The 16,942-nt window shown below is 41.9% G+C and overlaps 1 protein-coding gene across 1 annotated transcript in view; it reads right to left on the bottom strand.

Moving 5' to 3' along the window:
• The window catches only part of slc9a7 (solute carrier family 9 member 7), a 142,196-nt gene that overhangs the window by 78,250 nt on the left and 47,004 nt on the right, over positions 1–16,942 (bottom strand). Inside the window, 2 exon segments of the mRNA XM_060920160.1 lie at positions 7,864–8,017; positions 11,699–11,810. Of these exon segments, the coding sequence (XP_060776143.1) occupies positions 7,864–8,017; positions 11,699–11,810 (266 nt within the window).

Raw genomic sequence — 16,942 nt, 5'->3', positions numbered from 1 at the left:
AAAGATGTTTTGTTTAGCAAAGCCCCGCCCCCTCCTGTAGCACATGCCGGATTATGAACATCAACACGAGCCATTTAGTCCATGAAGCATCTGTCATCATCACCGGCACACAGCGTAATCCTCTTTAACCCGGCTCCACTTATTAATCAGTGGCCTGGAGGAGGTGCTGAGAAAGCACAAGGACAGATAAACCACTCTTCTTTCCATCGCACGTACCCGAGCCTGCGCTCCAGCACCTCCTGTGGATTATTCCACTCGGGTCTCGGCGCAGTCTCTGATGGAACGGGCCGAACGCTTTCACGGTTGACTGAAACCTCTGAAAACGGCAGCAGGCCAATCATTTGGTGATGGAACCTCTTCTTCCCCCCCCGATATAGATTTTCCAGACTCCGATGCGTTCGGCTCCAGAGCACACGCAGGACCAGAGCAGTGACTGACGGGCCATTTTAGTGAAAGAAATTCTTGTGCACGTGTTAACAACTTGTGATTAATAGCAGTGGAATAACACACACATGCTGTATTCAGGAACACTGAGGGGGGGGGAAAAAAAAAAAAACACAGGTCTTCTACTGATTTACAGGAAAATGATTAAAAACACTGGAGATTGATTTGTTTTAAAAAAAAAAAACTCGAACACAATGGTTTTGTGTTTTTAATAAGTATCTCTGTTCAGGTTTTGAGTTAATTTTTGAGAAAGAAGAATTTAAACATTATTATTATTATTATGTAGTATTTAACGCTCAATAGTTAATCAAGCTTAAATCAAAAGGAATAATCTCTCTATCATTATACTTCAATAATTATGAAAACTTAATCGTGCTTCTTATTTAAATGCCTTAAATGCTTTTTTCTTTTTAAAGCTGTATCAAGTCAAGCAAACATTTATTTGTAATTAGAAATCCACGCAAAGATGAAGTAGATTTTCTTAATGCGATCATTCTCCTGAAAAGTATCGTACGGCCTTCCAGTTTACGCTGCAAGCGTTTCAGATCTTACCGTTGTCCGATGCTTTTTAAAAAGATGAGACGCTATACGGCAACTGGTTTGAACATCTTTGAGCTTTTGGAGAAGTGTGACTACTGACACCTTTTTACCAAAGTTAAAAATAGAGATTAACCTTTACACAGCTTTCTCACTACTCATCAGGAATCATCTGAGCGCATTATAATCGCACCAGTACAAGACTGAAAATAAAACACTGAACGTTTTAAGGATAGTTTAAGTTAATACTGAAATATAATTTAGCTACATATACACGTTTCCCGCCTTTCCTTTAGATTTTGTCGTATTTTTGATCATTGTAAATATCGTAATTATTGTGCATTATAGTTTTTTCTATTTTTTTAATCCATCTTAACTTGTAACATCGGATATGTATTTTTATCCGATGAAATAAAAACGACATTAATATCAAAAATAAATTAAACAAAATATACAAAAATGCACAATAACTAAAATATAATTAAAATACAGTAAAAGAAAATACGGCCATTAAAGTCATTTTTAAACTTGCTTTATTTCTTAATTAACGTGTTATTCAATTACGTTTTCGGTTTCAGTAACCTTATATCGTGACTCGTATTGGCAACTAATAGCAATTAAATATTATACTTATCGGCCTATTCGGTTTTTAGCTGTGTTGAATTTAGTTCGTTTGGTCCACGGCAGGCGTCGCTTATCCGCACGATCTTCACAAGACTTGTGCGAGACTTCGAAACGTGAAGTGTCAGTGCCGCCATTTTGAAAACTGTTTTCCAAACGAAGTATTGCACAAAAACGAGTTTAAATGACGATTACTGCCTACTCCTTTCAAACTTTCCTGATTGCTATCAAAACAAACAAAACTTCCGGCTTGATTACATGAGCATTCGAAAGAGGGCACGCATGTCTTTTGATAACGCTGGCAGATGTTGGTCACTTGGATTTCTGCTGTACGTTTTACTCCCGTCCTACGATGTCTCACACAGGTCTCAACGAATCTCGTTTACGGCCATTGCTTTGACATATGGACTGATGTATTACAGAGCATATTTAAAAAAAAAAAAAAACCTCAACTTGCTATAGCAGTGACTGACTAGCGATCAAACATGCATTCCTATATTGAATAAAATGAAATAGAATTTTGATTTTAAAAAATTGCCTTCAGTTCTCCTTTAATAATAAAATTTATGAATGAAGTCAAAATGCATCTTTAATCCGCGTTTAAAAACACATCGTGATTTGATTTCACGAAGACCAGGAGGAAGACGGTTCCATAACGCTGGTGCAGCATCAGTAAAGAACCCAACGCCCGGCGTCTTACACATGATCTCCCGGAGAACTTCGAACAATAAGCTATTATTAGACCGTAAACGAGAGGAGCTCTTTTGCTGAACTCTAATCTAATTTAGTTTGCAAAACAATAAGGACAAGGAAAAGAATAATTCTTATAATTCTTTTAGACCAATTTTCACTACTTTCTGCAGAAAACCAGGATATACTGCTGAGGTTATTAAAAGGTCACGCTGTAATTCACCGTCTCGGCCTCCAGACACACCTTCATTATCGACTGAAAACCCATTTCCAGTGAATCACATATGATGGACTCTTCATGCTCATAAATTACTATATGAAAGACAAGTGATTATTATATTTCTGCCTTTGAGCAGGAGAAAACATGACAATTTATGTTTTAAATCTATGAACTGATACACAGAAGTAGTACAGTAATACCCTGGATACCCTTGATACGTAAACATGCATGCAGAGACCTTCAACAAAGTCACGAGTCCAGGTTCTGGAAGCTTCTAAACACTCCGGGACATGCTGTTATTGAAAAATAATCAACTTCAGGATGATGGCAGTAAACTCTGCACGACTTCATCGTTGATTATCTTACTACAGCACCACATATGGTGATTTATTCCTTACTCCTTGCAATCGTCACAGGCCTAAAATCCCAGAATGCACTGCAGCAGGTCAATGTACACGAGTTCACCACACAGACCGCTTGGGAAAAATGGAAAAATGTTCAGCGTAAATTAATGTCAGGATTAACAATGAAGTGCTCTCCACTCTCCCTCTCTTGCCAGCTCTTACAACACCATGGAGAACACACAGGGGTCATGCAGGGGTCGTACAGCGCATCTCCTGCTCCCCCTGCTGGACGCTGTGGGAAACTCGCTACAGAACAGGACACACGTGCCGCGTTCGTGACCAAGTGGGAAGGAAGAATTTTCCGACTTTAAAGCTAATAAAAGAAAGAAAAATCTTTTACACAATTTCTGTTGCTCTCTGAATTTGCTAAATATTGTGTGTGACACGCCGATAATTGAAATGTTTGAAAATATACAGAAGGTTTTCTGATCAAATGTCTCTTTAATTCCAGTTTCTCTAGACAGCTTTCACAGAGTCATTTTATTTCCCATTTCAGATGACCGAGTTCGTGTTCACGCTCTAATACAGACCATACTAGTTCATGCTTTCGTTCCCTCCAGGTTGGATTATTGTAATGCCTTACTGTCTGGATGTTCCAATAAGTGCATAAACAAGCTCCAGTTAGTTCAAAATGCAGCAGCAAGAGTCCTTACTAGAACTAGAAAATATGACCCCATCACCCCTGTCTTATCCACACTGCATTGGCTCCCAATCAAATTTCGTACTGATTATAAAATACTACTGTTGACCTTTAAAGCACTGAATGGTCTCGCACCACAGTACCTGAGTGAACTTCTGCTCCTCTATGACCCGCCACGCCTACTTAGATCAAAAGGTGCAGGCTATCTGCTGGTACCTCGTATAGTGAAGGCTACATCAGGGGGCGGAGCCTTTTCTTACAAAGCCCCACAGTTATGGAACAGCCTTCCAAGTAGTGTTCGGGAATCAGACACAGTCTCAGTGTTTAAGTCTCGGCTGAAAACATATCTGTGTGGTGTTTATGAGGTAAAGGAGTAGATCTGGAGGATCCTCAGACAGAGTGTTTTGGTAAACTGGGATGTATGGATGCCGTCAGTCCCCACTCGCTTGCTCACTCGAGTTTGTTGACGGTGTAGTGGCTGCTGCTTTATGTCCCGGGGCTCCCTCATGCCTGTGTTACCTTCTGGCTCTCCCCTTTTACAGTAGTTATGCTGTCAGTTAGTTGCCGGAGTCCCTGCTTGTACTCAGTGCAATATGTATACTGTTCCTACTTATTCAGGTGACATTGGGCATACCCAACAACCTGCGTTCGAGATGCTGAACCTCTTCTGCTCCTCGGACCTGCCTGATCCATCCTGGTGCCCTGTGTCTGGTTGGAGTCTCATCGCATCGCTCCTGTGGAGGACGACCCCATGTGGACAGTTGAAAGTCACACCTGGAAGACACTCTGGACTCTTACAGTAACGCTTTTATGGCTGAGGACTACAGTTGACTTGCTAACTTTAGGACTGCAGTCGTCATGAACAGCTTTGCGCTCAAGTTTCCATCAATGAAGAGTTTATAACATCAACGAAACTGTCTTCATGTTAAAACTGTTAATGTTATAGTCATGCTGTCTGTTGTTGCCCAAATGACGATGGGTTCCCTTTTGCGTCTGGTTCCTCTCGAGGTTTCTTCCTCATGTCTGAGGGAGTTTTTCCTTGCCACCGTCGCCACAGGCTTCATCATTGGGGATAAAATTAGCTCACGTTTTAAGTTGTTCAAATTGCGTAAAAGCTACTTTGCGACAATGTTTATTGTTAAAAGTGCTATACAAATAAACTTGACTTAATATAGGAAGTTGAAAAAACACTATTAGGCACGCCCATACATCCACCTGTTGTTCTGTTTGATGCAGTTCTTTAATCAGCCAATCCCTCGACAGCAGCCCGACGCATCAAATAAAATCTCTCCGATACAAATCAAGAGCTTCAGTTAATGTTCACAATGTTTAAACATCAGAATGGGAAAAATCATCTCAAAGTGTGACTTTCTTTCACTGTGGTATGGGTGTTGGTTTGAGCCAGATGGACTGGTTTGAGTATTTCAGAAACTGCTGATCTCCTGGGGTTTTCACACACAACAGTCTCTAGAGTTTACACAGAACGGTGCGAAAAACAAAAAACAAACATCAAGTGAGTGAATGAGCGCCAGTTCTGTGGGTGGAAACAAACACCTTGTTGATGAGAGAGATCAGAAAATGGACAGATTGGAAGGCTATAGTAACTCCTATAATCACTTTTTATAGCCGTGGTGAGCAGAAAAGCATCTCAGCATGCAACAGAAAACAGGAGAACACATCGGGTTCCACTCCTGCAGCCAAGAACAGGGATCTTACAATCAACACCACGTTCTGATTAAAGTGACCGGTGAGTGTGTACCACACAAAACTGCGATTTCAGCATGGTATGATTGACGATAGGCTCCGGAATCGCCTGGTAATTCCGACTATCGCGATGGCTAACAAATCGTACAACAAAAATTAAAATGTCGTATATCATAAACGACCAAGCGTTTCCTTTTGTATCTCCTGCACACTTTAATCATCTGATTTCAGAGCAAAGCAACCCAACATCGTTCTCTGATGCGTCTTAGCTTCTCTTGTTCATGTAACCGAACAGATAAAACAGATAAACTTGAATGTCTTTGGTTTCAAAACACGAGATTTAGGCTACATCCACACGACAACAGCAACAAGATTTTTTTTTTTAGCAGGTAAAAAAAAAATAAAAAAATATCGCGTCCACATGGGCAACGGATCAGTAAAATATCAGGTACATATGGCAACGCAACGCTTGCTGAAAACGATGCAACACACATGCCACACCTCTACGTGCGCTGTAAGACGGTCCCATCGGAGACACCAGAACAATAGAAGAAGTAGGACGCATGCGCATAAACCCCTTCTTCTACCCGGCGTGAAGCACTCACAGGAACAAACACACAACAACAAGATGATGGCTGCGACTACGCGAGGAAAAACCGACTCTCTTGTCTGGACCGATGACGAGGTGGAGTTACTCCTGCGAGTGACTCTGAACTATAAAACCTCTAAGGGGTCGCCATTGTTGCTGTTACGAATGATGCGCGCGAGAGTGCTGCTTGTTCTAGTCATGTGGTTGTGACGTCATCGTAAACAAATCCGTTCTACTCATCCAGACGACTTCGCAATGGCGCCGTTGCCAGATTTTTCCACTCTGGAAAACGTTCTCAAAAAATATCATCATTTTGGGGCACCCAAAACGCCGGTGCCGTGTGGACGCCAGGCCGAAACGATAAATTTTATCGGATTCACCTGAATCCGTTGCCGTGTGGACAGGGCCTTAAATTAAGGAAGTGAAACGCTATGCTCTTTATCAGAGCGACTTCACAATATAAAAAGATTCAGTCTAATTTACATTTTGCATACATTTAGTTACAGCTAATCGTTTTCCAGACTTATTTACAAAATGTAGTTTCGCAGCATTTGCAAGCTTGGGTCATACATTTTTAAAAATGCTAATGCTAATACTAGCAATTACAGCTACATCTGACTCCCAGCTAACTTTTTTTTTTGCCCGTTGTAATAATATAATATATATAATGTGTACATGACATATTGCATACAGTACAGCCAAAGACTTTTGCACAGTACTGTACTTTTGGCCACGCCCCCTTCTTTTCCCCTCCTCCCCCAAACGATATTCTTCAAGAGCCTGATAAGACAATGGAACACGCCACACAATCTCACAAGCCTCCTGTGACTGACCAAATACGGATATCGATCACTCCAGATGCTTTTCTACGGAAATCCTCATTTCTGAGATTTGTATATAAAAGGTCTAAATTTTGTTGTGAAAAATCTTCATATTGTAATCACACCTGTAATTTCGAATGATGGGTTTTAACAGGTAAATCTTACCCCAAGCAAGAGCAAAGCAAAGAACGTAGATTCATTAAATACACCGCGGCTTCCAAGCTTCTTATCTGTCCGTCGCAGACATTTTCTGCACTTGCACTAAGGCCGAATCCCATTTCACCCCTTGGACCAACCCCTTGGCCCTTCCCCTCCATTTTGCGCGTTCACGTGAAGGGGTAGGGGTATCCCAATCCCAGTTAACGCGGAGGGGTAGGGGAAGGGGTAGGGCTTCTGTACCCCTCCAAACGGAGATTTTCCTGGAGCTGACTCCGAACGAAGGGGTTTGAGTGATTTCCCACAATGCCATGCGGATTTCAGCGAGATTTCATGCGGATTTCAGAAAGATGGCGGTTCCCGCGGCGAAAGATTGTCATAAATGTATTTTCTCCATTATTTACGTGTTTTAAGTTGTTATCCAGAGGAAACACGCCGCTTGATTCGCTTTCGAGCTGAGAATGAGCAGCGATTTCTGAAATCCAAGCTGCTGCTAAAAAGCTTTGGGAGTGAGTATTGTTTTCGGTTGCTTGACTGCGTACGTTTTGTTCTGTTATTCTCGCTTTTATTGTTTACATGAGTGTTCTGACACCTCATTCTGTCGGATGTGGTGCACGAAGCGCCAAAGATATCCCATTCAGTGGTGTTAGTTAACAAATCACACCCTGCCAGCAGAGATTTCTGGTTCTGGCTCTGACTGTAGCGGCTGGTCGCAGCCAATGACGCATTTGGTCGCGTTTTGCTAACGTAAACGCTGACGGAGGTACGCGATGACGTATGCGATCGTTGAAGGGCTATCCCAATACGTAAGGGTTGAATTTCAAGCCCTATCCCTTGTAGCTCAGTTTCAAGGGGAAGGGCCAAGGGGAAGGGGGAGGGGTAGGGGTAGAAATTAGAATTGGGATTGGGCCTTACTCTTTGTTTTTACAAAAAACGATTCGATTTAAGACACCACCAGCAGACTTGCGTCTTCCGAAACTAGCCACACTTATCATAAAACATGTCACCCTGGCGTCCATTTTGTCCGAGAGTCTGACCTGATATGCAGCCAGGACAGCATGGGCGTCGTTCCTCCACCAAACACCCACACGGTGAAGAAGACGATGAGCAGCGTGGTGGTGAACATCGTCTGCCTTGCGTACGTCGCCGTGTCACGGATCGCCAGTGCAAACGCCATCGCTCCTCGCAGTCCTGCAACACGCACACACAAACTGGGGTTTATACACAAGCTATGTCTGTCACAATTATTACATCACCTAACCCAAGCGTTCATGTTGACCTTGTGTTAACAAAACTCTCCTCAGCAGTAGCTAGACAAGTCCACTCACAAACCTGTTAACGTTAGGATAACTATTCTAGGTGCGAACAAACTAAAATCTGCCAAATTGCTATACTGTATTTTTAAAACCAGTCAGTTTGCGAATAAACGAGCTAACATGAGGTAATCAATTATCCGCTTTAAATTCAAAGCTAATTCACATTCACCCAACTGCTATATTATGCTATTCAATGCAGCAAGCAGTTTTCTTCAAGTGAGCTAATGTTTGGCTAACTATCATATTGAGTAATTCAAGTTTGCAAGCAAGCTAATTATCTAAATACAGTAGCAATCTCGCAAATATTTTGTCACAAACAAAAACAATAAGTGAATTTACTTAATATTCACTGTCTGATTAAAACCTTTAGGCCTAATTCACTGCTAGCCAGTCCACTAGCAGTTCCCTTGTTATACTGTTTGTTAAACTTCATACCGGTAGCTAACTTTGCTAAAATGTTAGCTAACGTTAATTATATATTATATTGTACCATTAAAACAGCTAGCTTGCTAGCTATAACATTAGGCTGACTTATAATATATGTGAAATAAAACCAGGTCCCTGGAAGCTAACATGAGGTTAACTGTTACATGGAGTTATAAAATCCAAGCTAATTATCGTTAGGGTCACAATTTAGCAAGCATTAGAGTACAGACTAAACCCCAGCAAGCTAACATTAAACAAACTTGTAATTTATGCCAGTAGCTACTTTAACCAGTAAGCTAGCGAACAACAGACAAACATTTATACTGTATATTAAACCAACTGGACAAGCTAGCTACTATTAAATTCTGTATGTATAATAAAAACAAGGCATTAGAAAGCAAACATTATTCTATTATGCTGCATACACCTGTTGCCAAGTTTGTTAGCATTCTAGCTAACATTAGCCAAGTTACCACATTGTTGAAGTAAAACCAGTTGTTTAATTTGCTAAAAAGTTAGCTGTCTTAATATTAGGCTCAGTGTTTAGTTAGTAAGTAAACAAACAAACAAATAAATGTGCTGAGAAGCTAACATCAGGCTAATGTTTCAATCATGTTATTGAAAAATAAGAGATGTCTACAAGCAAGCTAGCTAACCTCAAAAACCACCGGAGATAAATACCTGGAAAGTAAGCGAGCCAACATCAGATAAAAAAAAAGTACTGAGGTGAATACCTTCACAGTAAGCTAGCTAAGACCAAAAACCATTGAGGTAAATCCAGTGGTGCTTGAAAGTTTGTGAACCCTTTAGAATTTTCTATATTTCTGCGTAAATATGACCTAAAACACCATGAGATTTTCACACAAAGTAGATAAAGAGAACCCAGTTAAACAAATGAGACAAATATTATACTTGGTCATTTATTTATTGAGGAAAATGATCCAATATTACATATCTGTGAGTGGCAAAAGTATGTGACCCTTTGCTTTCAGTATCTGGTGTGACCCCCTTGTGCAGCAATAACTGCAGCTAAACGTTTGCTGTAACTGTTGATCAGTCCTGCACACCGGCTTGGAGGAATTTTAGCCCGTTCCTCCGTACAGAACAGCTTCAACTCTGGGATGTTGGTGGGTTTCCTCACATGAACTGCTTGCTTCAGGTCCTTCCACAACATTTCCATTGGATTAAGGTCAGGACTTTGACTTGGCCATTCCAAAACATTAACTTTATTCTTCTTTAACCATTCTTTGGTAGAACGACTTGTGTGCTTAGGGTCGTTGTCTTGCTGCATGACCCACCATCTCTTGAGATTCAGTTCATGGACAGATGTCCTGACATTTTCCTTTAGAATTCGCTGGTATAATTCAGAATTCATTGTTCCATCAATGATGGCAAGCCGTCCTGGCCCAGATGCAGCAAAACAGGCCCAAACCATGATACTACCACCACCATGTTTCACAGATGGGATAAGGTTCTTATGCTGGAATGCAGTGTTTTCCTTTCTCCAAACATAACGCTTCTCATTTAAACCAAAAAGTTCTACTCATCTCATCCAGCCACAAAACATTTTTCCACTAGCCTTCTGGCTTGTCCACATGATCTTTAGCAAATTGCAGATGAGCAGCAATGTTCTTTTTGAAGAGCAGTGGCTTTCTCCTTACAACCCTGCCATGCACACCATTGTTGTTCAGTGTTCTCCTGATGGTGGACTCATGAACATTAACATTAGCCAATGTGAGAGAGGCCTTCAGTTGCTTAGAAGTTACCCTGGGGTCCTTTGTGACCTCGCTGACTATTACATGCCTTGCTCTTGGAGTGATCTTTTGTTGGTCTACCACTCCTGGGGAGGGTAACAATGGTCTTGAATTTCCTCCATTTGTACACAATCTGTCTGACTGTGGACTGGTGGAGTCCAAACTCTTTAGAGATGGTTTTGTAACCTTTTCCAGCCTGATGAGCATCAACAACACTTTTTCTGAGGTCCTCAGAAATCTCCTTTGTTTGTGCCATGATACACTTCCACAAATACGTGTTGTGAAGATCAGACTTTGATAGATCCCTGTTCTTTAAATAAAACAGGGTGCCCACTCACACCTGATTGTCATCCCATTGATTGAAAACGCCTGACTCTAATTTCACCTTCAAATTAACTGCTAATCCTAGAGGTTCACATACTTTTGCCACTCACAGATACGTAATATTGGGTCATTTTCCTCAATAAATAAATGACCAAGTATAATATTTTTGTCTCATTTGTTTAACTGGGTTCTCTTTATCTACTTTTAGGACTTGTGTGAAAACCTGATGATGTTTTAGGTCATATTTATGCAGAAATGTACAAAATTCTCAAGGATTCACAAACTTTCAAGCACCACCGTACCTTTACAGTAAGCTAGCTAATGTTAGATAAACTACTGAGGTTTAAAAAAAAAAATTAATAAAAAAAAAATCCCTCACAGTAAGCTTGCCAACATCAGATGAACTACTGAGGTGAATATACCTTCACAATAAGCTAGCTAACGTCAAAAACCATCGAGGTAAATAACTTGATAGTAAGTTAGCCAACATTAAGCTATGAAATATTTGAACACTAGGTAACTAGCAAAGACAAGGAAATCCACTATATTGTATCATTAAAACTACTGGTCAGGTTTATCTCTCAACTAACGTTAAGCTAAACCAGGCTTGAACATAACATTAGGCAAAATTGTTAAAAATAAGTGAACCCCAGAAGCCATGTTTGACAGTATGTTAGCTAGCACGAGTCTAACCGTTACACTGTTTATGAAAGAAGTATTACAGTAGCAAAACAAGCATTAACATGCAGGACAGGAGGACAGGAAGAGATAAGATAAAGTCTGGTTTTGACGCTAGCTCACTGATTGTAAAAGAATTAGCATGAGAACAGGGCTCCGCTCTGAGCTCAGCTATTCGATGACTCATTTCCCATTTTAGGTCATGATGATCTCCATGTGGGTGATGAACCACAGAGAAAAAAATTTAGCAAGCTGATGCCTGCCAAAGGAGCTTAACACACACACACACACACACACACACACACACACACACACACACACACACACACACACAGTGACAGCTTGGCCGTTGCTCAGGAAAGATAAGACGATACCTGCAAACATCATCATGTGCTGAAAGTTGGCACCAATTTTGTGTCTGCGTCCAAGGTTCAGCAGGAATGACAGGGGGTAGATGTTTGAGGCTCGACCAATAAAAATGGCAATCTGGCAAACAAGATGGAGTTAAAGAAATGCACTTCAAAACATACATCATAACATGATCTTCAAGGGGTTCAGCAGTTACTTTGGTTTCTTAAAAGGTGCAGTGTGTGTGATGTTTAGCGCCCTCTGCTGAACAAGAGGTTTCTTAAAAGATGCAGTGCATGACGTTTAGCGCTCTCTGCCTAACAAGCAGTTTCTTAAGTTCAAGTGTACTTTATTGTCAAAAATCTATGTAACAGGGTTAGCAAAGAAGTTTGAAATTGCGTTTGACCAGTCTCCAATGTGCAAGTTTAACTAAGCATACATATACTATTGATAAAAATCACCCACACACACCCACTGCAGTAAAACACACACACACACACACACTGCAGTGAAAACACACACACACACACTGCAGTGAAAACACACACACACACACACACACACACACACACACACTGCAGTGAAAACACACACACATACTGTGCAATAATAAGACATACTGATGGACAATAAATACACACACACACACTAAAACAGGAGCAGTGCCCTCTTTTTTTTTTTAAAAAGATGCAGTGCGTGAGCTACAGCACCCTCTGCTGAACGAGAGGTTTCTTACAGGAGGTGTGTGATATTTAGCACCCTCTGCTGAACAAGAGGTTTCTTTAAGGAGCAATATGTGATCTTTAGGCTACATCCACACGACAACGGCAACGAGATGTTATTTTAAAAAATATCGCGTCCACATGGGCAACGATCAGTAAAATATCAGGTCCATATGGCAACGCAACGCTTGCTGAAAACGATGCAATACACATGCCACACCTCTAGGGGTGCTGTAAGACAGTCCCTTCGGAGACACCAGAACAATAGAAGTAGTAAGGACGCATGCGCATAAACTATACTATTCAAAAAAAGTAGGGGATATTGGATTTACAAGTAGAATGAAATGCAGATCATGAGGTCAGGAAGGAAACAAATGACAGAAAAACATTAAGGAAACATTTGTCAATTTATTCGAAACCCTGTGTACAGTCAGTAAAGGACAGATTCTCCAGAATAAGGGTCAACACAAACACAGGGTCACACAGCAAATTTACCACCATTTTGAAACCGAGTCAGTAGCGGGTAAAACCCCCTCGGCGTGGCATACTCCTAACGAGACGTCCCAGGTCATTTTGGGGAATGTTATTCCATTCCTGTTGCAATGCTGCAGCAAGTTCTTGGACATTGGCAGGAGGTTGTTGACGTTGGCGTAGCCGCTGTCCAAGCATGTCCCAGACATGCTCGATGGGGGAAAGGTCCCGACTGAGTGCTGGCCATGGTAATCTGGTGATATTCTGCTGCTGGAGGTAATCTGTAACGATCCTGGCCCTATGACATCTGGCATTGTCATCTTGGAAAATGAAACGGCGGCCATAACGACGTGCAAACGGCACAACATGGGGTGCCAAGATGTTGTCCCGGTAGTACTGCCCTGTGACACGTCCAGCAACAACATGCAAGTCTGTTCTGCCGGCAGCAGTGATGCCTCCCCACGCCATTACAGAGCCACCCCCATACGGATCATGTCTAATGACGTTAACGTCATGGAAACATTCGTTACGTCGGCGCCAAACCCTCCTGCGTCTGTCCAGGAAGTCCACAGTGAACCTCGACTCATCTGGGAACATTACGTGGTTCCATCGGCGATTATCCCAGCGTTGATGACGACACCATTGGAGTCTGGCCCTAATGTGACGATCCCTCAAACAGGGAATGACACGAGGACGTCGGGCGTGTAAGTGAAATCTGTGCAGTCGATTCCTGATGGTCTGGCCACTCACTACCAAGCCAGTATCCCTTCGAAGTTGAGACCTTATCTGATTTGCTGTTACCATACGATTTCTCAAGGCAATAGTGCGGATGAATCTGTCCTGAGCCTGAGTTGTTGCCCTTGGTCGACCGGATCGTGGTCTATCCTGAACAGACCCTGTAGCACGATGTCTGGACCATAATCTGCTGATGACAGACTGGGAAACATTCAATGCTCTTGCCACAACGACCTGTCTTGTGCCAACCTGTAGCATGCCAAGGGCACGTAACCGCTCATCCTGTGTTAGACGGCGCATGGTCTCTGTTTAATTAACGACTTCAACCACTGATAATCTGATGCTTTCTCTTCAAAATCTTCCTGTGGAGTGGCTCTAACCTTCCAATTCAGAGTCATGCAAATTTGTGGCACGACCCCCTTGATCATCAGTAGCATCCCGTGCTGATCATGAGAGTGTCATTGATGTGTTTGGGTGATGAATTTCTTTGGAAATGCTTCCTCAGTAAGGAACTATACAACATGCTTTCGTATCCCTTTGTATATGTGAAAATTTGGATCTCAAAATAAAATATCCCCTACTTTTTTTGAATAGTATATTATGCGCGAGACTTCATATTGGCCACAAAGTCAGAAAAATCTGTTCGCAAAATTACATTATAATGACCAAATACAATGAAAAGTATTTTTCCAGTCTCACCTGTGAAAGGTAATCCCATGTGATCTCGTTTGGACGGTAAACCTGTTGGTACAGTTAAACGCAGCACATGAATGAGGCATCTTTATTCTCTGCTTTGACCCATCCAATATGGCGGCGAGGATGACGTATGATTCTACACGGAAGGCGGCGTAGAATCATACGTCATCCTCGCCGCCATATTGGATGGGTCAAAGCGGAGAATAAAGATGCCTCATTCATGTGCTGCGTTTAACTGTACCAACAGGAATAAATTGAATGCTACACGTTGATGGATTAATTTGTTCTTCTAAGCCCTTTTTGAGGAATGTATTGTAGGACTTAAACCAACATCTGAAGAGGTGAGATCGCTCCTTTTTTTCCCTATTTTTGCTGGCGGGATTGACTCTGCCCTAAGGGCTATTCTCTCTCTCTCTCTCTCACTTTGCACCATTACACAATAAATATTCACAGTGAAAATATTTTGTAAGCGCGTTTCATGAACCAAGTTATAGGATTTGTTGACCACTCTCATCAAGTTCGTTACACTTCTACCCGGCGTGAAGCACTCACAGTCATGTGGTTGTGACGTCATCGTAAACAAATCCGTTCTACTCATCCAGACGACTTTGCAACGGCGCCGTTGCCAGATCTTTCCACTCTGGAACCCGTTCTCAAAAGATTTCATTTTGGGGCACCCAAAACGCCGGTGCCGTGTGGACGCCAGGCCGAAACGATAAACAGTTTTATCAGATTCACCTGAATCCGTTGCCGTGTGGACAGGGCCTTAGTGTCCTCTGCTGAACAAGAGGTTTATTTAAGGAGCAATGTGATCTTTAGTGTCCTCTGCTGAACAAGAGGTTTCTTAAAAGGAGTGGTGTGTAATGTTTAGTGCCCTTTGCTGAACGAGATGTGCCTTAAAAAAGGTACAGTGCGTGATGTTTAGCGCCCTCTACTGAAATAGAGGCTTCTTAAAGGAGATGTGCAGAACCATGGCCTTGCTTTTAGTTTATAAATGTCTTGAGACCTCAAGAATGGCACAGAAATAGTTTTAAGTGCTAACAATAAATCTAATCTAGTAATTTTTACAATTAAAATGATTCATATAGGTAGCGGTCTGAGTGAATGACTCAGACATCTGCGACGTCACCGCAGGTAGTCTGTCTGTCTCATCACCATTTCCGCTATACTAAAAGAGCTGACTGCAATTCCGATCCTCCATTTTGAGCTAACTGATCGCCAAGCCACGTAAATGTGTTGCTGGCGGGTGCAGCAACACGACGGAAGGTGGATTTACGTTACATTCATGGCCCAAGAATGTTCAAACTGCAAAGATTTGGACGCATTTTGCGAGAAATTCACGGATTGGGCACCTACGAAGTGGTCTCTCCTCTCCGCATTTTACTGAAGCCTCGTACGAGGAGACTGATCTGTTGAGGAGCGTTGGCTATAAGCCCGTATTGAAAGAGGGTGCAGTACCAACAATTAAAGAAAAAGAAAACTACAAGAAAAGGAAAGCAAGTTCAGTTGCATCAGTTCTCCCGGAGTGTGAGCCGAGCAGTAATGGCGGAGTACTCAGTATGGAGAAGATGGAGAATGAGTGGACCAGTCGTCAGATTTCTCCACTGTATATGCTCGCCTCAGCAGCAATCTCTCACCCTTATGTGGAAGAAGCGAATGAACAAAGAACTGAAAGTCAGACTGTTTCAAAACAAATCAGCCACAAGGTCGGCCTTCAAGAAGTGAAAACACAGACGGGTAAGATGCGACTCTCATTTGGTTACATAACAAAAACACACGTTGTTTACCTGCATTTAGATTAATACATGTAACTTGTATTGTGTGTTTAAGTTACCGGTATGAGATTATTTAATTTGATAATTTAATTATTTTATTTGAGAATCACAGGAGACTGTCCGTTCAATTCTAATTCTCCAGATGGCTTTGTTCTCTGGCTTTATTTCGTAAGCTGGGGGCCTCCGTGGCCAACGTGTTACTATCGGATTCACTTTCCAATGGTTCGAAACTGATCTGGTTCTACATGTATAGCAGTAGCATGTGTACACACTCCCATTTCACGACCATCACAGTCAGATGTACTACTATCTGAGGAATTCGAAGAATCTCCAATAAATCCGAACGAAGAGGCCACTGCAACCACTCTCGCCTGCCGAGTCTGACTTTGGTCTATAGCACCGGTTACTGCTGTGACGTCACAGCACCGGCTGGCTCAGCGGGGCAGCTCGAATACCAACTTTGCAGTCGATTTTAACCCTCAAAAATATTAATTTTTTTATTCCCAATTATGTAGCATACAAGAGTCAAGGATGGAGATACAAACCACTCAGAAATGTATTTAAAAATAAAAATTGTGTATTTTCTTTAAAAAGGTGCAGTGTGTGAGGTTTAGCGCTTCCTGCTGAACTACAGGTTTCTTAAAGGTGCAGTGTGTGAGGTTTAGCGCCTCCTGCTGAACAACATGTTTCTTAAAGGTGCAGTGTGTGAGGTTTAGCGCCTCCTGCTGAACTACATGTTTCTTAAAGGTGCGGTGTGTGAGGTTTAGCGCCTCCTGCTGAACTACATGTTTCTTAAATGTGCAGTGTGTGAGGTTTAGCACCACCTGCTGAACTAGAGGTTTCTTAAAAGGTGCAGTGCGTGAGGTTTCAC

Source organism: Neoarius graeffei, chromosome 4 (genome assembly GCF_027579695.1).
Source record: "Neoarius graeffei isolate fNeoGra1 chromosome 4, fNeoGra1.pri, whole genome shotgun sequence".
NCBI lineage: Eukaryota > Metazoa > Chordata > Actinopteri > Siluriformes > Ariidae > Neoarius > Neoarius graeffei.
Note: the sequence above shows the minus strand (reverse complement) of the source record. Positions and strands in the feature narration are given on the sequence as shown.